This window comes from Sinohyriopsis cumingii, unplaced genomic scaffold, assembly GCF_028554795.1.
Source record: "Sinohyriopsis cumingii isolate HCF-2022 unplaced genomic scaffold, ASM2855479v2 utg001727l, whole genome shotgun sequence".
Classification (NCBI taxonomy): domain Eukaryota; kingdom Metazoa; phylum Mollusca; class Bivalvia; order Unionida; family Unionidae; genus Sinohyriopsis; species Sinohyriopsis cumingii.
The window spans coordinates 18,447-42,860 of record NW_028316040.1 but is presented as its reverse complement, the minus strand read 5'-3'; the positions used below and the strand labels follow the sequence as shown (position 1 = coordinate 42,860).

The 24,414-nt window shown below is 33.9% G+C and overlaps 1 protein-coding gene across 4 annotated transcripts in view; it reads left to right on the top strand.

Moving 5' to 3' along the window:
* The window catches only part of LOC149771684 (small G protein signaling modulator 1-like), a 110,859-nt gene that overhangs the window by 69,218 nt on the left and 17,227 nt on the right, over window positions 1-24,414 (top strand). For 3 of the 4 annotated variants that reach the window (XM_089948229.1, XM_089948231.1, XM_089948227.1), the window contains exons 13-19: window positions 1,380-1,557; window positions 6,765-6,829; window positions 8,901-9,046; window positions 12,215-12,283; window positions 16,557-17,280; window positions 19,813-19,892; window positions 23,544-23,668. In XM_089948229.1, the coding sequence (XP_089804355.1) occupies window positions 1,380-1,557; window positions 6,765-6,829; window positions 8,901-9,046; window positions 12,215-12,283; window positions 16,557-17,280; window positions 19,813-19,892; window positions 23,544-23,668 (1,387 nt within the window). The remainder of the gene's footprint in view (window positions 1-1,379; window positions 1,558-6,764; window positions 6,830-8,900; window positions 9,047-12,214; window positions 12,284-16,556; window positions 17,281-19,812; window positions 19,893-23,543; window positions 23,669-24,414) is intronic. The other variant, XM_089948230.1, reaches the window with a different exon arrangement.

Sequence of the window (24,414 nt, the reverse complement as noted above, 5' to 3'; positions counted from 1 at the left end):
AACAACCTAAATAGTAGATGAATTTGCTGTGTGTATGTTAATAGCTGTATAAGTTCTAATCTAAAAACTTTTTAAAGTTGGATGATTAAGCTAACACTATAGCTGATATCCTGATAAAGGCATTGTGCTGACATTAGAATGTTTGTTGAATAAAAGGAAGTGTTGACACTGAAGCCTATAATTTGCTGTGTACATGATTCGCATAATTGACAGGGAAACTTTGAGTGGCATGTCAACACCCAGCCAAGATATTTACAAGAGAAATCCAGACAAGATCCAATTTTCATAAAATATGCTTTCTTAACAAATGAGAAAATATTTATTAGACTTAAGAAATTGCATAAAATTCAAACAAAAAGAAGTGCTCTCCTAAAATTCTTTAGTTGATTTGCAGTCTTACAAAAGAATACATGTGCCTAACACATTCACATAGCTAGTAAATAATTAAAAAATGACTTTTTCTACATCCAAAATTTGTCCAAAAGTTGAATGCTCATGGCCCAAATGTCTATCACAACATCTAATTTGGCCACCATGTTGCCAATGTGACAGGTGTCAAACGTGTGTACAAAGGATGATAAATGTAATTCTGTTTGCAGTATTTAAAATTAATTTATGACTTAACATCTGTATTTTGAAGAAAAAAATAATTGTTTGAATTATTTTTTGTTAAAAATGAAAAACATTATGTTAATATCATTAAATTCATACCAAGATTACTCAGGAAAGTCCTGGAAAAATTACAGTGGTAAACTGGTATATAATACTACACACCATCCTGTATTGTTAATCTTGTCTGAATTAAAGTTTATTGTGGCTTTATTTTGCAGAATCAGACTTAATTGAGAATATTTCAACATATAATTGCTTTAACAGACTTTATTCAGTCCATTTAAAGCACCAATTTACATTTGTGGATGAATAAAAGCTATAAGCAACCCATTTCAAAGCCCAACAAACATTTATTTTCTGTAAAAACAAAACGGCCCCTACCCCAATCCACACAGATTCAGGAACCAACAGAAATGCCATATTTTGCAAAACCTCAAAAATTTATGCTCACAAAAATAGATGAATTCACAGTACTTTTGCCAGTGCCAAATTTGATGAGGTCTTTGATTGACAGTACAAGAATAATATTTTATACAATGGTAGTTTACCATATAAATTTGCTTATAAATCAAGTCGAGCTGCAAAGAATATAGACCCTGATCTGCCATTTTGTAACACATTGGTAGATCAGTGTCCAAGTTTTTTGTTCTACCAATTACTTCTAGCAACATAGTCACATATCTGCTGGGGCATTATATGAATTGACTTATAAGCAAGCATATAAGATATATAAAAATGTAGAATACAATTTTTGTTATTTTTATCAGCTGTTGAGATGATGGATCCAAAAGCCAAATTTAGGTCCCTGGAGACATTTCCATGGATGAACCGTGCACCCCGGGGGCCAAGTCCTCTGGCTCAGTCTGATGTACAGTTTTATGCTATTTCCCAGGAGCAGCAAAATAACAACTGCAGATCAAAGTTGGGAAACCTGCACAGGCAAGGGTTAATATATATTTCTCATCAACATTTCATTGATTTTTATTTTTATTTTCATTTTCATTATTTTCCCCATTCACCTTCATTGTCTATTTGATAAATATCAGTCTAGAATTTAAGGAGTAATCATGACAGCATTCAGGTTCTTAAGCACTTGATATTTATGATTTTAAAAAAAATCACTTTCTGTTTGATCATCCTGATTGTGCTTTTCATATCCTCCCCCCTTCCCCATATTCATATTCCTGAAGGAATTTAAACTCAAACTATTTTCTGTAAAAAAAAATTAAAAATTGCATTCATAAGCACCAAACCATTTGTGATACCAGTGTTATATTGGTACCTGTTGTAGAAACATCACCCTTTGTGTTACCAGTTTTATTTTGGCACCTAATGTGAAAACAACACCCATTGTGATTCCAGTATTATATTGGTACTTAATGTGGAAACATTACCATTTGTGATATCAGTATTATATTACTACCAAATATGGAAACATCATCCTTTGTAATACCTGCATTATATTGGTACCTAATGTGGTAATTTCACCCTTTCACATGTATATACTTCCACCTTCTAATTCATCCTGAATTATAATTAACCCTTTACTCCCCAAGTACGCTTTTCTACGCCTTTACCTTTGCCCCCCGTCTACGCCTAACTACACTTTTACCTTTGCCCCCCATCTACGCATTTCTACGCATTACACAATATATACTATGAATAGGTTACAAATTTCCATTTAAACGTTGATTCGCCATGAGGTAACAAAACGCTGGTCAAAAAATAAATCATCTTTACTAACATTCGATTTGAATGACGTATTACTTGACATCAGAACTTTATAAATCTAAATTTGACCGACCAATTATACGTAGAGGGATTTTCCACGGCCGCATCAAAAATGGCGTCGTGGGTCAATTGTATTACCTCAATTCGATGTAAATATTATGGCCTTTTCAACAGATGTATGTTACTCATACTTGTAATTTTTACCAATTATAATGCGAAAGTTTACATTACTAGTATAAATTCATAATGTCATCATGTTCTTTATGTGGATAATCATATTCGCAGAATGCGCGGCAAATACGGCAAATCTTCTTCCATACATTGTAATGTATAATGTAGTTTTAACGTGTTTAAAATAAGATATCTGTCATATTTGCGTGTCATATAAAATAAAATAACAAAATTAAGAACATCTTTGTTGTTCATTTCTTCCATTCATTTCAATATGCAAAGTTTCAATCAAATCGTATAACAGATGATACCGGAAGTGAAATTGTTTATTTACGAAAGGAATTCCCTGATTTCGTCATAGCGATGTCGTCCTCGTCTGTTGATTACAGTGATTTGTCTGGCAGTGAAAACGATTTTTCTGGATTCAGTTCCAACGAAATACCAGCTTTTATAAACAATGATGCCTTTAATGACGAAGGATCTGAAATTCTGTCATCAGATATCGACATTGAAATGTCATCAGACTCAAGTGACACTGATGATGATCAGCCAAATTGGTTTGCAGACGTGCAAGATGTTGACAGAAGTCCATTTACTCATCAGTCAGGACCATCACATAATTTGCTGGAAACAGCACCAGAACTAGACTATTTCCATTTATATTTTCCAGTTGGACTTTTTGAAAAGATTGTTAGTAAAACAAATCAATTTGCAGCTGAACAACATGTGAATCAAGGAATCAGTGATGCAAACTGGACAGAAACCAGTGTGCCTGAGATGTCTGCCTTTATTGGCATGTTGATATTCATGGGGATAATGAAAGCTCCTGACTTTAGTTTTTATTGGTCAAATGACAATTTTCTATCAAATGAAGGAATCAAAAATGTAATGCCACGCAAAAGGTTTGAAAAACTCCTCCAGTACCTTCACCTAAATGATGACAACACCGATTTTCCTGCTGATCATCCTAACCATGACAAACTTCACAAAATCCGTCCAATACTGGATGAAGTTCTGTCAAACATTGCGAATAAATACAAGCCTCGCCAACATCAAACCATTGATGAAGGTTTTTATACATTTCTACATTCAATACAAATAATGTATTTCTTTACAACTTCTTTACAACAGTAAATTGCACAGCAGAAACACTCACATATAGAGATCATTTAAAGAAATACACATACATACATGTATGCATACATATTATATTGTCTTTCATCTTTACATTAATGTGATAATTATAAAAATTAAAACAAAGAACTTCATGTTAATTTGTATGTCCAATAAGAACCACTCGTGTGCATATCATATACACACAAAAACATACATTAGATATCCATAACAACTCTAATCTATCAAATCACCATACATAAATCTAAACATTAGATTCATGAATATCTGAAATTTAATGCATACCTTTTCATAATAATACAAATAAATTAAAAATAAACATAAATTAACTTTTATTTCACTGATCCTATTTTAAGGTTAGATTAAAATTTCAAACAATACTTCATTAAATGATTTACTAAGAAGATAATGCACTTTACAGGTATGATTGCATTCAAGGGACGACACAAGGCCAAGCAGTATCTTCCATCAAAGCCAATCAAGTGGGGCCTGAAAGTATGGATGCGCTGTGATAGTTTGTCTGGTTTTTGTCACCAGTTCGAGTTTTACCAGGGGAAGGAAGATACAGGTGAAGTGAATGAGAGCATGAAGGGTCTTGGCTATCGAGTTGTGCAAAAGGTTACTATGCCTCTGAGAGGAAAATTTTATCATGTATATTTTGATAACTTTTTTACATCCATTCGACTGGTGCGAAGTTTATTGAGACATGGAATATATGCATGTGGCACCATGAGGAAAAACCGTAAAGGCTTCCCAGAGGAATTTAAATATCCACCATATATGGAGCCAGGGGACCATTTAGTCAGACAGGATGGAAACCTAACAGCCACACTGTGGAAGGACAAAAAACCAGTGACAGTCCTATCCACAGCAGCAGATCCAACCATCATTGATACTGCTAACCGGAAACAGAAAGATGGGACAGTGCGATTGGTTAACTGTCCAAAGGCCATCACAAATTACCAACAGTACTACAGAGGGGTTGACATATGTGACCAACTCAGGGCCAAATATCCAGTTGGACGATCTTCAAAGAAATGGTGGCGATATATGTTTCATTTCATTATAAATATATGTATCATCAATAGTTTTATAACAATGGTGGAGAGTCATCCTGAGAGTCATGAAAGAAGAAAAAGATTCAGACAGTTAGATTTTCGAATTAATTTGGCAAAGCAGCTCATAGGAAGTTTCAAGTGCAGGAAGGTTGCCATGCATCGAAAATCTGTATCCCCAGTGACACAGGCCAATATTGAGACGCACAGACTGCAGACACTTAAAAGGAAGAAATCTACCTGCAAATACTGTACCAAGCATGAAGAAAAAAGACGTAAAGAAACCAAATCTGGCTGTGTCGTTTGCAACGTCCATCTATGCTGCATAGAATGTCACAGCCTGTTTCATCAAAACATGGTTATAGTAGAGGAGTAGCTGTGATGTGCACCAATACAATTATAGTTTTTTCTTCTTCTCATGTTTGTTTGTGTTGTTCATCAACATGAAAGTCTGAGAACAAGTGATTCGCTAAATAGTTCATTTTTATATATTATATTTTAAATCAGCTCTTCAATGAAATGAAACATTAGCTAATTAAGTTTTTTCCTTCTTTCACAGCAGATATAATGACATTTCCTTGACCACATCACTACTGACAAATAACAAGAACTCACTATGAAATATTTTTAATAAGCTTTAATAAGGCCATGTATGGAAAGCAGGATAAACTTTATAAAATATTATTCTGTGAAGAACATTGAATTGTGCTTGAAAAAATCTAAAATATTAGTCACACGTACAGTACGAATAATTTCAAGCTCCAAAGATGTAATAAAATCAAAAATGTGATGCTGAATTTCATTATTTCCGACAAAACAGTACCTGAGTTTTTCATCGACGATGAAATGAATCATTGAAGTACATCCTTGCATAAAATATATTCCTATATCCAACTGAATCACATTACGACCAGAGTAAAATGGCGCCACGCATGCCATGTGGGTGCATCTATTTTTAGAAACGGGGATTTTCTTAATATGACCCATCTATTTTTAATTGTTTTTTTTTTTTTTAAAATACTATTGATAATTATAGTTGTAATAATTAGTATGTACTGGTAATATTATTTTCTATTTGTTAGATATGATTTTCTTGGCTGTGTTATGTTATTATCATTACAAAATGAGTGATATGAAAAAATAACCTTGACCTTCTATACCACATTGATTTATCCAACGTCGCATTGTGTAATATAGTTCAGACTTATTTTTTAAAGCGCTAAATATTTAATCACTGAATGTTTATATCATGTTTCTTATGAATATTATATATTCCTTAATGTATATGCCAAATGAATTATAATTACAGTCTGTCTAATGAACAAGCACTGCCTAGATAATGCGATGTCCGCCATTATTACATTTCTGCCTCTTGTCAGATTCACTTGTGAGTTCTAACTGATATTACAAAGAATATAGCCGGAACACGGCAATGAAATATTTTAGTTAAATATTTTGAACAATAATTTTACCAAGTATGATGATTAAATGCATGTTTGTATTTACATATTAATGTTTAAAGATTCGAAGCAAAAGTTGCACTGATTAAAACAAAACAAGTTGTGCTTCGATAGTTGTTTTTATCAGGAAATGATGACAAATAATAACTTACAGTAATCAGGCATTAATAACAAATGCAGACTTTCGGTAGAAATGATTTAGGTTAAATTGAGGCTATTCCAGGAATGCGAGAATAATTTTTTTTTAAGGATTTGTGTTTTTATGGGGAGCAAGAGTATGACGTCACGAACGTCATATGGGACGCACAGGTAAGAGGGTTAGATTTTTATATGGGAAGTAAAGGGTTAAAATATAGTAATTTTTTGTTTTCTAAACCTTATAGGTATATATAAACATTTTGATATAGTTTAACGCTTTTCACATCCCTCATTTTTGGTTATAGAAGCCTTCACATTGTAATATGCAGGCAGTCGGACAAGAAATTATTACTGCCCATCTTATAAAATAAGGGACATAGAATTCTTATGTAGCTGTATTGCTGTCATTTTGCTAGTGTTGAGTGAGTGTTGCATAATTTTTGTCTTGGATTTTTTAAAACAGAAATACCCTAAAACAGCTGTGTGACACAATGCGGAAACAAATTCTCTCCAGAGCATTCTATGGCTGTAAGTATGAGCCATTTTGAACTTTAAACAGTTGAAATTAAACCTATTGTCTGTCAGTTTCTCACTCCCTTTGTAGGATATACATTTGGAAACAGAAAGTAATTAAATTTGTAGGAAACAGGTTCAAGCCATAATCTCTGTTAATCTTATGCAGAAACGTGTCTAGTGTAAACAAAACTATTCTAGCGACATTAAGTTTTCACCTGTCTGAATTTGATACTGTTTGCTTGACTTTTTTTTACATTTGGACTTGATTGACATGACAGAATGAAAAAGGTCTTGACAGTATTATTTGTAATTTTTATTGAAGAAGAGCTAGGTCAGCATTTCTGCTGTATGGATTATTTTGTGCTACATTACTTTGTGACACAATACAGATTGGAGTGGCACACTGTGAACAAAAACGTCATCACTCCTACACTCTTATTCATTATTGGAATAACACATCATCAGATGTAAAACAGTATTGCATCTTGTGTTTGTGTTTACATAATTTATGCATGTATGTGAAAGCTGGTGCAAAGTCTTTAATCCTGTGGGCCGTAGTACAAACATTTATTTTTAATGTGTCAGTTTGTTTTAATAATTAATCGATAATATTTTGGAGAAGTTTGATCTTTTGGAAATTCCTAAGCTAGAAATAGCTTTTCCCAGAAGTCAAAACTTAGTGTACCTTGCTTTGACTTATTTTTAGAAATCAGGTGTATTTAGGATATATTTGTACCATGGCCATTCCTTTAGAGATCAGGTGTATTTAGGATATATTTGTACCATGGCCATTCCTTTAGAGATCAGGTGTATTTAGGATATATTTGTACCATAGCCATTCCTTTAGAAATCAGGTGTATTTAGGATATATTTGTACCATAGCCATTCCTTCAGAGATCAGGTGTATTTAGGATATATTTGTACCATAGCCATTCCTTTAGAGATCAGGTGTATTTAGGATATATTTGTACCATAGCCATTCCTTTAGAGATCAGGTGTATTTAGGATATATTTGTACCATAGCCATTCCTTTAGAGATCAGGTGTATTTAGGATATATTTGTACCATAGCCATTCCTTTAGAAATCAGGTGTATTTAGGATATATTTGTACCATAGCCATTCCTTTAGAGATCAGGTGTATTTAGGATATATTTGTACCATAGCCATTCCTTTAGAAATCAGGTGTATTTAGGATATATTTGTACCATAGCCATTCCTTTAGAGATCAGGTGTATTTAGGATATATTTGTACCATGGCCATTCCTTTAGAGATCAGGTGTATTTAGGATATATTTGTACCATAGCCATTCCTTTAGAGATCAGGTGTATTTAGGATATATTTTTACCATAGCCATTCCTTTAGAAATCAGGTGTATTTAGGATATATTTGTACCATAGCCATTCCTTTCGAAATCAGATGTATTTAGGATATATTTGTACCATAGCCATTCCTTTAGAAATCAGATGTATTTAGGATATATTTGTACCATAGCCATTCCTTTAGAAATCAGATGTATTTAGGATATATTTGTACCATAGCCATTCCTTTAGAAATCAGATGTATTTAGGATATATTTGTACCATAGCCATTCCTTTAGAAATCAGATGTATTTAGGATATATTTGTACCATAGCCATTCCTTTAGAAATCAGGTGTATTTAGGATATATTTGTACCATAGCCATTCCTTTAGAGATCAGGTGCATTTAGGATGTCTGGAAAAGAACTTTTGAACTATAAGATGTTTTAATCAAACTTAGTCCAAGTATGTAATTTGATACAACAGTGTGTTGTACGTACTAGCCAAGTCCCCTGCCACAAGGTCAAGGTCTTGGCAAAGAAAATGGTGAGAGGTTAACATGCTGCCATTGGATGATGCAGTTGACAGTGTGAAAGATGAAACTCTTTGGTCATAATGTTATCAACGTCTAATGTCAAAACGCTATTGAATGAAGAAAAAAAATTGATAATTCATTCCAGGTGATTATCAAAATTATTTCTCATGGAAAATCCACTAATTGATGGACTAGCATAAAATAATCATCTAATAGTCTCTTTGTATTTCATATGCCACCATGTTTAGGGCTTGCTCATTGTCGACACTTGAAAACTGTCCGAACTCATCTTTCTGGGTTGGTACATCACCATATTTATCCAATTGATCAACCAACTGATGCTTCCAATGGCCTGACCAAAGATATATGGGCCTCCCTCAGTCAGACAGGCTCAGTAAGTACTACTAATTAAGTTAATTGCAGCTAACCATATAATTGTTAGATTCCTGACGATGTTAGAAAAGCATTACTCTTTATACTTAAGATACAGCTACGTTTAACTAAATTTGGAGTAAGGTTTTCAGAACTATCCACCCATTAAATATCATATTCAAGAATGATATGATGTCATCAAAATATTTAAATAACCTATCAGTTATGAAAAAAAATTCAGTATGATAGGTTTTTTTTACATTATTTAAATCTGCTTACAGCTTCTTCAGAGAGTAAGCCCATCACATTTGTAGCTCACCCAACATTAGGCCTAGTGAGTTTATTGTATGGTCCTGCATCTGTCATCTCTCCATCAACAGTTGCTTGTTAACTTTCCGAAGACTGTTTTTCTTCAGTTTTTGACCAAACTTAAGGTGATCTTCCATCTGATTTGCTGAGTTTCTTACCGCTCATGAGGATATCTATGTCTGACCAGCTTCAATCAGATATGGTAATAGGCTAATATTGTCAGGAGATGAGATGATTTTCATTACAAGTGATGCATCTGCATATTTGTGAGGTGATCTTACACACCTTTGTTACACTTCCTAACTAATGGTCAGATGGGATATTCATTAAAAGACTTCTATGAGGTGATCTTACACACCTTTGTTACACTTCCTAATGGATGGTCAGATGGGGTATTCATTAAAAGACTTGTGAGGTGATCTTACACACCTTTGTTACACTTACTAACGGATAGTCAGATGGGGTATTCATTTAAAGACTTCTTATGAGGTGATCTTACACACCTTTGTTACACTTCTTAATGGATGGTCAGATAGTATTATGGGGTATTCATTAAAAGACTCCTTATGATGTGATCTGACACACCTTTGTTACACTTCCTAATGGATAGTCAGATAGTATTATGGCGTATTCATTAAAAGACTTCTTATGAGGTGATCTTAGACACTGTTACACTTCCTAATGGATGGTCAGATAGTATTATGGGGTATTCATTACAAGATTTCTTATGAAGTGATCTTACACACCTTTGTTACACCTCCTAATGGATGGTCAGATAGTATTATGGGGTATTCATTAAAAGACTTCTTATGATGTCTAGTTGGTTCTAAATGAAAATGGTGCCAGTATGATATCCAGTATGTCTGCTATGGTTGCCATCTTGAAAAATTTGTTTGTGCTTCTCCTAATGGATCGTCTTATTGACATGGGGTTTGTCACTAAAAAGACTTCTTATGATGCCTTATTGATCCTAAAATGAAAATGGTGCTACTTGGATGTCAGATATTGCTGCTATGGTGACCACTTTGAAAATCTTGTTATTGCTACTTGAACTGAATGGATGGTTTTATTGAAGTGGTTTTTTTATTATAAAAGACTTTTTATGATGTCTGATTGGTCTTAAATAAAATCATGCTAATCAATGGTGCCCATATTGAATGTTTGTTATCACTACTGCTCTTAAAGGGATAGCCATAATAGTATAGGATTTTCACTACAGTGCTTATCAGTATAAATGTTACTTGGTCCTACATGAAAATGAAACCTCCCAGATTTCGTAGCAGCTATTTGTTGTAAACAGATAGTGATGCCAACATTAAAAATGTTTTCTTTCCTGCAATATATTATTGTTATTCCTTTATTAAAATTATGCTGGTTTAACCTCCAAAATGGCTGCCTTGATGACCATCCAGAAAATCAACAAATGGCTAACAGTCCTGAACAGATATTTGTATGGGTATGGGTTTACCCCGAAAATACTATTAATGCATTATGTTGCTGCTTATGAATAAATGTAGTGTTCATCTGACCTCCAACATGACACCATAGCAGACATTTTGAAAACCTTGTCACTGTTCCTTTTGCATGAAGGATGGCATTGACATCAGATTTTCACTTAAATATTTCTTGCAATATTTAATTTGTTCAAGATAAAAATAGTGCAGAGCTGACCATCAAGATAAAAATAGTGCAGAGCTGATTATCAAGATAAAAATGGTGCAGAGCTGACCATCAAGATAAAAATAGTGCAGAGCTGACCATCAAGATAAAAACAGTGCAGAGATGACCATCAAGATAAAAATAGTGCAGACCTGACCATCAAGATAAAAATAGTGCAGAGCTGACCATCAGGATAAAAATAGTGCAGAGCTGACTATCAAGATAAAAACAGCGCAGAGCTGACCATCAAGATAAAAATGGTGCAGAGCTGACCAGCAAGATAAAAATAGTGCAGAGCTGACCATCAAGATAAAAATAGTGCAGAACTGACTATCAATATATTGGCTCACTTTGGTGAAGCAGTTTTGAAAATCATATTTAATTGACCTTAAAGGCAAGTCATAGGTCATCGTGTGTTTGTACTTCATTGAGCCTATAAACACAATGACTGTGTTATTTAGTTTTATTGCAATTTTCTAGATAGTACATTGATTTTAATGTAAAAGATCTTGACTTGGGGGGAGGGTGTAGCTATAATGACTTGTGAGCATGATATTAATGTATTTTCATCAAATCCAGTTTATGGTTATATCTGATAAATTTCTTGAAAGATACCACTTAAATGGTGCTGCTGTTGTTTGTTTTCTTGTTTCTTTATGGGTTTTTTTAATATTAATAATAGATTTAACCAAAGTTAGCACATGGTTATATTTTGGCATTGTCAGAGACAAGTTGAATATTTTATATCCATGAATTTAGGTTCAAGATCAATTGTAATGACAAAAAATTATGTCCTGCACTTTAAATATCATTTGAAAATGCTTCCTCAGACGAGTAAGAAAATATTTTCCTTACCAAATTTGGTATGCTGTAGTCTTGTAAGGATATCAGAGATAGTCTCAATACTCTGCAGTTAAGAAGATGATATGGTCTTCTCATGGATTATTTAAATAAATTTTGGCCAGTAAATCGTCAGTCCCTTGGAGGTACTGTTGTTACAGTGCTGTTGGTCCCCCCCCCCCCACCTAGCATGACAAAATCTAAAGCACTTGATATGGTTTTAAAGGTGGGGAAATTCAGAAAACTTGGAAGAAACCACGAAATTTTGATAAACAACCTGGTACCCATGGACATGCTAAAACTGAGGATGGAATTCATGACCATAGAGGTTCTAGGTAAAATATTTCCAACATAATTACTTAATTCTCTGCATCTGTTTTAGGTATCAGATCCCAGGGAAGTCTACAGATTAGTTTACTATGGTGGAATAGACCATGAAATTAGAAAGGAGGTAAGTAGCAGATCATTGAGAGACACTAAGTAATTCTAAAAAGAAAAACCTTTGTAAAGCAGTTATACATCATAAAGTAACACAACAATGTTATCCCTGACAACAGTTATACATCATAAAGTAACACAACAATGTTGTCCCTGACAACAGTTATACATCATAAAGTAACACAACAATGTTGTCCCTGACAACAGTTATACATCATAAAGTAACACAACAATGTTGTCCCTGACAACAGTTATACGTCGTAAAGTAACACAGCAATGTTGTCCCTGACAACAGTTATACGTTGTAAAGTAACACAACAATGTTGTCCCTGACAACAGTTATACATCATAAAGTAACACAACAATGTTGTCCCTGACAACAGTTATACATCATAAAGTAACACAACAATGTTGTCCCTGACAACAGTTATACATCATAAAGTAACACAACAATGTTGTCCCTGACAACAGTTATACGTCGTAAAGTAACACAGCAATGTTGTCCCTGACAACAGTTATACGTCGTAAAGTAACACAACAATGTTATCCCTGACAACAGTTATACATCATAAAGTAACACAACAATGTTATCCCTGACAACAGTTATACATCATAAAGTAACACAACAATGTTGTCCCTGACAACAGTTATACATCATAAAGTAACACAACAATGTTATCCCTGACAACAGTTATACATCATAAAGTAACACAACAATGTTATCCCTGACAACAGTTATACGTCGTAAAGTAACACAACAATGTTATCCCTGACAACAGCCAATAATAATTGTTAAATAAGTATCACTGTTTGCTCAACATGGTTTTCTTTGTTTGTCATCTGTGCCAAGCCTGTTCCCTGGGCTGTTGTTTCACTAGATAGTAGGGTCAATGATAACATCTACAATACACAAAAATCAGTGTGCATGATCTGCTTTCAGATTACCATCTCATCTCCATGTACACTTTAATGGCTCATACATATATCAACAGTTAGATGTATTTGGGTCATATTTTAAAATCCAGTTGGTCTGATGATGGAGATATGATGAGACGTTACAGATTATTGTGTACTCGTACAAACATCCTTCTACATAAATTTAGGTATTCGTTGAATATCAAAATTAGATTATTCAAATTGTATTGCTGCACAATGTATTGTGCTCCTCTGCTAACAAACTTTAATGGAATTGTGGAAAGAAAACTAGTTATTGGTTCAAATAAGAGTCTTCATTTTCTATGAAGCCTTCCATGAAGGAACAGTTCCTCTAATATGTTTGTAAACTGTAACTTAGTGTGAGCATGTTCCTTTATAACAAAATTAGTATATGACATGATCATGGCATGGCTCTCAAAATTTCTTACGTATTTTTTTCATACACAAAAGCTTATTAAAGTACGAGAAATAACATGAAAAATGTTTTTTTTTATCATTTTGGGTAAAAGATCACATACAAATTCTATTATAAGATGATTGTGGCATGGCTCCAGAAATGTCATATACTTTTATTTTTCTTATAAACAAAACAAATATTTTTTTCTTCATAAAAGTACAAAAAATAACTTGCTAGTCTTTGCCAATGTCGCAAATTGCAATTGTTTTTTCCTTATTGGTGACAAATTATACCATGTGGTGATCTTTTTGCGACATTGTTGGCTGTTTACAGTCCTGGGTGTGGAGTCGAGAAATTCAGAGGCTCCATAAAGGGAAGCTGCAAACTTGATATAAAATGCACTGGAATCCATCTGTTATTACATAAACAAATTCTTTGTTCATATTAAAAACCATCTTAACAGTCTATTGTTATATCATAATCTGCTTATTCTGACATATGGCATGAGTACTGTATGCTGTGTGATCTACACTTTGTTTTTTTTGGGGGGGGGTTGGGGGGTTGGTAATATTTCTGGTCACAGAGATCAACCGGATAAGGTACAGTAACTGCTACAACTGACCAAATGATGGCTAATTCTGTTTCTTAAATGTTCCCAGACAAAATAGTTTTGCTGAAACTTAGAGAAAACTGATTACTTTTCAAGCATAAATCATTCTATATAAATGGTAAGCAAATTATAAAAATGAAGTCTCAGTCAATGTTCTACAGTTATTTGAGGGGCCCCGAGTGGCCGAGTGGTCTAAAGCGCTCTCCGTTACAGATCACTGCCATCTCACCTATATCTGCGTGAGTTCGAGTCTCGGATTCGGCTAATGTGGATATGTGAGAAAGCTTGCCGGTAGCTTCTCGTGGGTCGGTGGTTCTTTCCGGGGTTTTCCGGGTTCTTCCTCCACCATTAATACTGGCCGCCATGTATAGCCTATCATGTGCTGAAAAATGGCGTTAAACCCTACAACAACAACAACAACAGTTATTTGATATTACCGCTGTAATAAGAAACAGGTATTTGTTTAGTCCTCCAAAGCAGTCCTTTAGTACTGACTTTAATAACATATGCACTGTTTATCATAGAAAGCCAGCTAGTCTTCAATAAAAACAAATGACCTTCCGTCAAAGGAAGTCAGTGTCAAACTTAATTTAAAGCAATGGAATCTGATGGATTGTTGCATTTTCCAAAGTGACTGAAACATGTTTAATGTGCAGCAAAAGTTTCCTTTTTTGCAGGAAAATATTTATGCTTATGTTTGCCACCAATGGTGGCATAAAATACAAATTAAATTTCAAATCTTTTGAAACCATAGATATCTGGCTGTCAAATTAAATAGAAGAAGATGTATCATGCAGAGATGTTTGTTAAACTTTTTCATTTGTTCACATCTTTTTGTTTCCCTATGTTTAGCCTTATGCCCTGGGTAATCTCAGCAAGATGATATCTGTCTCCAGCTAACCAAAATTTAGGTCTGTTTAAGTACATGTACAAGTAGCATGTAGTCAACTATAGTCACATGCAACTGGCAACAATATTTTAGTGAATTGTTTGGTTACAATTGGATATACATTAAATGAGGATCACCGATATTTTATTTGTGTTATTTGTGTTCTCTAATGGGATATGACTGATACATGAATTTTATAACGTGATCTGTACTAGAATTCTTGGATTTATTATTTACATTGTATATACATGCACAGTACTTAACAGATTATGGATTGTACTACACAAATGCAAGTTGTCAATATACAGGTGTATTTCAGACTAGTTTGTCTTCATTCAATCAAAATCATATATTTTTGCACCTACTTTTATTGCCTTTCCCTCCTCCAAACATTATTTAGGTACAAGCATTATTTTCATTAGCTAGCTGACTTGATTGGTTCACAGTTCAGTTTATAACACAGTCAGGTTCTTTGGATCCCAACCACCTTGGCGGGGTAACACTATTCAGTTTTGAGGAAGTAATGAGAATGTGTGGGTTTTCAATTATGACAAGAATATAAAATAGTAAGAATTGTATATTGAAATCTTTGTGGAAGTATGACATCTGTTTAAATTCTTGTATTTTAGAGAGATAGAACAAGAACTCTTTAGGAGTCTTACATAATTTTATTCTTAACATTGCCAGACACAGTCCATTGTTGTAGATGTGTCTGTATATTTGTAAACAAAATATCTCTGATTTTTTAAGTATAATTTTTTTAAATTTTATATCTATATTTTTAATTTATATGTATGGACTATGCAGTCTAAAAGAATGAAATCTTATCTTAATGTCTCTCTGACCAGTTGCAGTATTCTCGTTAGGAGCCATGGTCTGTTTTAAAAACACTCTGCTTTTACAAATGAAAACAATATTACTGTCTGCTTTAAATTTGCAGTATTGTAGCATATTTTGTTAAATTGTTAGATTGACCCAGCCTCGTGCTTCTGGATTTAAACTAATACATAAAAAAATTAGAAGTATACATCATTTTTAAATTGTTAACCATCAATACAAAGAATTTTGTGGAAGACTCGACAGCTATTCAGACATTGTACCATTGAACCTTCCTAAGAGTCTAGTACATTAACTTCTAATTTCTTTGGTGAGTATAGTCAGACATTGATTATCTGCATTAGATAAATGATTATGAGACAGGTAGAAAGAAACTCATAGTGAATACAGATGACACTCCCCAGGTCCAGAGGAGTGGTAAGTGTAGATAATTGGTCAGTGATTCATCAGCATTTTTCTGTATCACTGTTGTTGGAAATCAGTAAAAATTAAAATTAGAAGGATCTAAATAAATATTTATTTTTTGTTTAAAAATGTTATGTTCTTTTTTAATTGTTCTGAGGTTATTTTCATGGTAATGCCTTTTTTAAATTTAGAAATAAAATTTTAACTTTCAGGTCTGGCCATATCTTCTGGGACACTACAGATTTGAGAGCACTAAAGAACAGAGAGAAATGGTGGATGAGAGACTTCACACCATGTTTGAAAAGACAATGTCTGAATGGCTTGCAGTAGAAGCCATTGTGAAGCAAAGAGAACGAGAAATGTTGGCAGCTAATTTGGCCAAATTGTCATCAGAGAGCACTGATGGTAATATACCCCTAGTGCGGAAAGACTCTAGTTTAGATAATGATGTATTCTTGTCACAGAGCTTTGAATCAGAAGATTTTTCACACCCAGAGACTGTGCCAGAAGAGAGTTCAGCTACTGGTACAACCTGTTGCACACCAGATCGAAAACAAAGCATGGACTTGATTCTTCACACAGAAACAACAGATAAGATAGTTCAAACGGAGGTGATATTAGAAAAAAGAGAATATTTCACCTGTTACACAGACAGTCCAGATGATGGTCTTGGTGATTCCATAGCACGGCAAAGTTCACAAGAGCGATCAAAGTTGGACTCTGCTGATTCAGAGGCTACAGATGCATCTAAAACAGATCGTGAGGGGAGTGTAGAAAGATCTCCATTGACAAAGCTATCGGTTGAAAGCTCAGGGATGGAGGAGGAGGATGAAAATGAGGCAGATGATGAGGAAGATGATGAGGAAGAGGAAAAAGAGGAGGAGGAAGAGAAGAAAACAGATGCCACTATGCTGGGTGTAGATGGAGCAATGGATGGTATGGATGGTTTTATACTCTTGCCTTAAGTATTGAGAGTCTGCCAAAATTTCTATAAAAGATGATTGTTTGAAAATTTTCCCATGCGAAAAAGCCATTTTGCAAGGCTTGATATACATGGGTGCACACATGCAGATTGCAGTGTGCATGTAAAATGCCTCTTCATTGTGTATGATAGGTATTTTTGTACCCAGGTTTTGACAGCAGGAAGTATTGGACACAAAGAGGAAAACAATGAAACAATTTTCAAACTGTCGAGTTCTTTTGCAAGATCACCAGATTCTCAGGGATAATATTTGTTTAGTTGCTTTCTTTTCATAATGCATTATTTCTTGAAATTTAATGTACCTTACATTAATCATGCTTTGTTGCCTTAACAGCATCTGCTTATTTCATGAAAAAGAGCCTTAAGACTTTAGGTTACCATATATATTTGTTGTTAAGTCCAGCTGCAAGCACAGACCCAGATCTGCCATTGCATAATTTGCTAGCAGATCTAGAGCTGTGCATTTTGTAATTAGTGGAAGAAACCACATAGACCCTGATCTACCAGTATGTTATGTGATGGCAGATTAGGGTCTATGTTGTTTGTAGTTGGCCTCAACTTGTATGCAGGTATACATGGTATTTACTAGCATTTCTATATTTTGAAAATCAGATAAAAAGTATTGTCTTTCAAACACATTCATCTGCCTTTCTATTACAGTCCAGCAATTCTTTGATGATGTGGTATCCAAATTTATGAAGTTTATCCTATGTGATGGAGATATGTATGGTGTAGATTTTTATTATTTCAATATGAAAAATATACATCTTTCGATCTCACACATGGTTGCCCACTTAACATCCAATATGCAAGATCAATTTTCAGTCCGACATTTTCTTATGCAATTCAGTGGAATATGATTACTCAACAGTAAATCAAATTTTGTTGAATTTCATTTGTCAGTAAATTATATAATAAATTAATTTTTCATTAGTTCCCCTATTTGCTTTGGAAGCACAAGGAAATCAAAGATCGATATAATTGATTTCAATGTTCTAAAAATACACCCTATTCTGGATGTTTATTAATTCAGATTTTCCCTTTATGTAATAACTGTCAAACTTGATCAGTGTAATAGTAATTAAGGAAGATGATTAAATAAAAATGTTCAAGTGTTTCTGCCAAAATCCTTTTTTTTGTCTTTCCTTTTTATCTCACCTCCTCTAAAGGAAGATAGATTTTTAATCAAAGACTCTAAAGCCATAATGGACAACATTTGGTCCCTTAATTACTTATAGTACCTCAAAAAGTCTTATGTTTGGCCTAAACTCTCCAGATTACAACAATAAACTAACTAATTTACAGCTTGTTGTGTGTACATGATAGCCTTAAACCCATTACTTGGCCTCACAGCATGGCACCAGTTGTATCAACTGCTGGAATAGTTCCAGTACCCACTCAACTGCTTATGACTGGTTTCTGTAATGCACATAAAATTCCAAAATGGTATTATGTCCTACCTCTGCTAGAATCTAACCTATGTTAAAGCCAAGTGTGCACTAATTATGTGTAACACAAAGCATACAGCTTTTGATACAAGTATAATAAGTAAACTATCTTCATAAAGGTAAGGGCTTACATGGGGATAAATATTAATCATTTGATAGTCTTTCAACGTCTTGAAAATACATTTCAACATTTCATCAACAAGATGAAAGTTTTCTCAGGCAAATTTTTTTTTTTACAAGCCCGACAGACACTTTGCTTGGATTACCAGAGGGGGGGGGGGCGGGGCAATTTTAAATTGGAATGTGGGGTTATCAGAATTTTTGTGCACTGCAGTGATTTGAAAAAAATTAACTGAAAACAATATTAATCTCTGGTTTTTATCACTCAGTATAGTACCTCTACTTTGATGTAACAGGAAAGATTGGTCTTTTTTTAATTCTCGATGCCTTTTAGCTAATTTCACAGTATATCAACTTAGTACTATCTTTTTTAATGCTTGATGCCTTTTAGATAATTTCACAGTATGTTAGCTCAGTACTGGCTTTTTAAATGCTCAGTGCCTTTTAGGTAATTTCACAGTATGTCATCTCAGTACTGGCTTTTTTAATGCTCGATTCCTTTTAGCTAATTTCACAGTATGTCAGCTCAGTACTGGCTTTTTTAATGCTAGATGCATTTTAGGTAATTTCACAGTATGTCAGCTTGGTACTGGCTTTTTTAATGCTCGTTGCCTTTTAGCTAATTTCACAGTATGTCAACTTGGTACTGGCTTTTTTAATGCTTGTGTTCAGATTTTTAAAGCCACATACAGGGAGTTTAGGATTCCAGTGAAATCCATTATGGTGAAAAGAGTTCAGAGAATATGCTTCCAGAGTGATTTTGGACTTCATAGCGCTCCATTTTGATGAAATGAGTTACAAGATTATGGTTCCAGATATGGGGCCTTAATCTGTTGGATTCCACTATGGTAAAAAGAGTTCAATGCATATATTTTCAGAGTGTTTTTGGACCTAAATTTTTTTTATCCTTCATTACAGAACAAACCAGACACCTGTCAACCTCTAGAGAGAGCCTGTTGTCTCCCATGTCTCCAGCATCAAATGGAGGAGTGTATTCGGTAAGTTCTTATTTATTTCTTGTGCTTCCCATACTGAAAAGGGATGTTAGCTTGTTTGTTTGTATTTGGTGTCTTATGGCACATCAATACATTGGAGAGTATGTTGTGCCAAGGCAAGTAAAGTGCCCAGGGACACACAGTGGCACATCGATACATTGCAGGGTAAAAGAACAAACTACAAGAAACAAAGTAATGGAATTTATGCTGGACTCCAAAGTAAATACACTGTAGTTTTAACTGTACACAGTAACAATGATCATGAGCACATAGCACCACCCAGCAACCTTTACTTGGTAGCATATCATGCACTGGAATGGATGGATTTTGTTTTTCTGTCAATCCAACTAAATTCTGCTTTTCTAGTTGTGATGGAATGGATTCATTAGCTGGGTTAATTCCTTATAATGATGAACATGTGACTGGAGGGACTGGCCTTGATGCAGCTGCACATGTGTTTCTTTTCTGTTATTGTTTGGAATCGTAAGGTCGGAAAAAGTATGTATTCTTTTAATTGAAATTCTCAAAAAGATGCAGGATTAAATTGTGTTTGCTAGGGAATGTGATATTTATTTCATGTTTGAGTACAGTAAAGAGAATGTGATTTCTGTTGGAAATGTAATCAAAATTAAAGTACAATTTTGTGGTGTTAATAAATTTGTGGAGCCCATGTAATTCTGATTAGCAAAAATAACTAAGTGCATTTTGAGAAATTCAAGATGCTAAATGGTAAGTATATTTATTGACATCAGTATTATCAGCTGAAGACAAAATATGTTTGTGCCCTGTAATTTGCTTGTTCTTTATTGTATCTTGTTCCCATGTGGGTCTGGAATTTTGTAAAAGATCTAAAAATTTTAAATTTGCTTTTTCAGGTCTTGGAAATGCCTAGAAAAATTTAACAATGACTAAATTGTATTGAAAAGGTCTTAAATTGTTGTTATTACAACTGTCTAGGCAGAAACTGGAAACATGACTGCTCTTTTGTATTTGGGAGAAGTTTTAGTGTACATGTTCGGGGCACTTCCAGGGGTCTGGAAATTTTTAGTTTTTGGACTGGAATGATTTTTTTAATTTGAGGAAGGTATCTCAACCTATTTATGTAACCTGTATGACTTGTATTGCTCCTTTAATTCCAAACATTTTCTCAAAAGAGTGAAACAGAAAATTTCAAAGCAGATGCGGTGTGACATCCCATTTCACCAGCGGAAATAAGTCTTTTTTCATCATCTTGGCTTATTGGCTTTTGAGGCTCTAAGTTTTCTACCTATACCAGTTTTCTTCAGTAACTGTTACATCTTTTTATACAGATTTACTAGGTGATTCAATGAATTCATCCACATCATCAACTTTATCATCTTTCAGAAGTACCAAACAGTTCATTTTAGTTCATCCACAGACAATTCTAATAAAATCAAAAGCTCTGGCATCAATCTACATGAGCATACATTGTTTGTTTACTATCAGAAATAGTTCTTAACAGATGACACCATTTTTAGACATGTGTACAGCATGAAGATGTGCAGTATGGAAACATTCTGCATTAATCTGACAATGTAAAGTTAATGGAGAAAAAAAGGAGCATATAATAATATATAGCACTGCATTATTGTATTTCTTATTTTGTATTCCATTAGTATTGTATAGAACTGCATTGTTATATTTCTCTTTGTTATCCATTAGTATTGTATAGCATTGCATTGTTATAGTTATCTTTGTAATCCATGAATATTGTATATTGTGGAATAAAATCCAATAGGAACTAAGGGAGAATGAAACATGTTTTTCAAAACAGGATCAGAGAAACCTTGAAGGTCTCAAAGATCATAAGCATAAAATGGATAAGGTAATTCATAGTCATAAAATACATAAGGTAATAATTGTGAATGAATATTGTTCCCTGTATCAGCTATTTGTAGCTTATGAAACTAAAAATAGATACCTTTCTTTAGCAATAAGTTTTTTTGGACTTCTCCAAAAGGAGTCAAAAAACTTATTTTGCTATAGAAAGGTATCTAATTTTAGTTTCATAGATAAGGAAATTGTTCTTGGTCCCTAGTTATCATGAAATCATGATTATCTTATTATGTTACAATATGTATAGATGTTGCAATAGGCCAAATGCCAATCAAGTCATACCGTTCAGCATAAATGACACTAAAGTTGTACCTTTTGGCATTTTTATGGCATGTTATTGGATGAAAATATCTCATTTGTCATGTTGCAAATGGAATCTGATATTAATGCTTTCTAATCCACAATAAAGTCTGTAAATAATTTTTCTTTAATGACTTTGACCAAACTACTTTTTGGCATCAGGGGCTTTCAAACTTTTAGAAATTATGCCCATGTGCCCTCAAATATGGTCATGGTTGACTTGAAATGGACAACCAACTGCATCATTTAAAAAAACCTCACCAAACAGAATCTTACAAATATGTCTGAAAGCATCCTGGTATGAAGACTTTTCGAGTCTTATACAAAGTATGTTGGTTTGCTGTCAAATATAGTCACTAAAGTTTAAATTTAGAAAAATCTTTACACAGCTTGTCAATAACAACTCAAAAGAATTTCACAAAATTTGACAAAAAGCATCTTGTCATGAATGGCTTTCAAGTTTTGTACAAACTATGCTGATACCGCTGCAAAATACTAAAATTAGGAAAACCATTCCATGATGTCTTCTCAAACTACGCTCAACAAAAATGGACCAAATTTGACAAACTGCATCTTAGTATCAAGGAGTTTTAAAACTATAGAAATTATGACCATCAATCATCAAATATGGCCACAGTTACTAAAATTAGAGGACTGCTCCAGTGGCCTAGTGGTTAGAGTGTCCCCCTTGGATGCAGGAGGTTTTGGGTTTGATCCCCGGCCGAGTCATACCAAAGACTTATAAAAATGGTACTAACAGCTTTTTCGCTTGGTGCTCAGCATTAAGAGGTTAGTGTTAGGACTGGTTGGCCTGGTGTCAGGATAATGTGACTGGGTGGGACGTCATGCTACATGTTAGCAGCATGATGCCCCTGTGCTAGACATCACTATAAACTGCCACACTGCATACATCATAGTGATATGAATGAAAATTGTTAAAGCTACATTAAAAATCCAAATCACACACACAAACACACAAATTAGAAAACCTTTAAACTACTTCTCAAAAAAACACTTAACAGAATTTGGTAATAAGGGATTTCAAATTATGCAAATGATACCAGTCTTCCTTTAAATGTGAGTACCATTTCTAAAAATAGAAAAATCTATTCATAAGTCTGACAGGAAATAGTTTCAAGTTTGTACAACTGATGCTGATTCACCATCAGATATGGCTACTATTACCACAAGTGGAAAAACCTTGAAATTATTTTTTTCTTCTGAAAAACTGCTTAATAGAATTTAAACCAGTTTGACAGAAAGCATAATGGAATAAAGGCATTTAAACTTTGTATAAATGGTTCCAATCTGCCGTCATATTTGGCAGCTGTTACTAAAAGGAAAAGTTTCTCTTGGTCTTTCTAGTAAAAACTGACATAGCTTATGAAACTATTATATATATATATATATATATATATATATATATATATATATATATATATAAATTCACTTGGTGGCAAAGCAAAGAAACAATTCTTACAGCCATTGTCTTTTCAGGCTGAAATGTTAGACAGTGTTGCTTTGAATCTCCACCGGATAGACAAAGATGTACAACGCTGTGATAGAAACTACGCCTACTTCACACCACCCAACCTAGAGAAGCTGAAAAACATCATATGCACGTATGTAAAATTCATCTTTACTTGAAATGATTCACTTAACCCTTTACCTCATAGAGCATAGTGACAAAGTGCAGCACGTTATAAATAGAACACCTGTTACCTAGTCAACTCCATACACATACGGTTGCCTGTGAACTGTTAAGCAATGTAGTGTATGTTAAGTTTAACAGCAATTTTAACCATTTTACATTTTTGGTACACATCTATTATATGTGGAAAAATTTAAGAGTAAAGTCTGATTGTTATAGCTGTATAATTATTTATCACGGAAGAATTTTTTATGTGCTTTAAAATCTTGAGAGAACTCGTTCACTGTAATGTAAGTGAGGCTGTGTGACCAACCGTAGCTGCCATTTCTCATACTCGAAATTTACTAGTTTTTCATCTGCGTCTACATCACTAAGTTATCTGAATTTGATAATTTATAAAAACTAATTGCTGACTACATCAATATCAGAGCCTTTACCTAGGTTATTGAATCTTTCACAGTTGTGGTTCTGAGCTTGAAAACTTCGTAAGTACTGAATGAAATCTGCGACCGCCATTTTGGAGAGTGGAGATTACGACCCATTTACTTTAAATAGCAGATATCAACCAGTGCATAAACAGTGACCACGTGATCTGACGTAATTGTCATTCGCAGAAATGAATGTAGTATCTAATAGGGGTTTTTCCCCAAGGGTGGTGCTACGAAAACTGGCTTAAAATGGCTGATGTTTACAGCCGACGTGAAAAGGCGCTTCCAT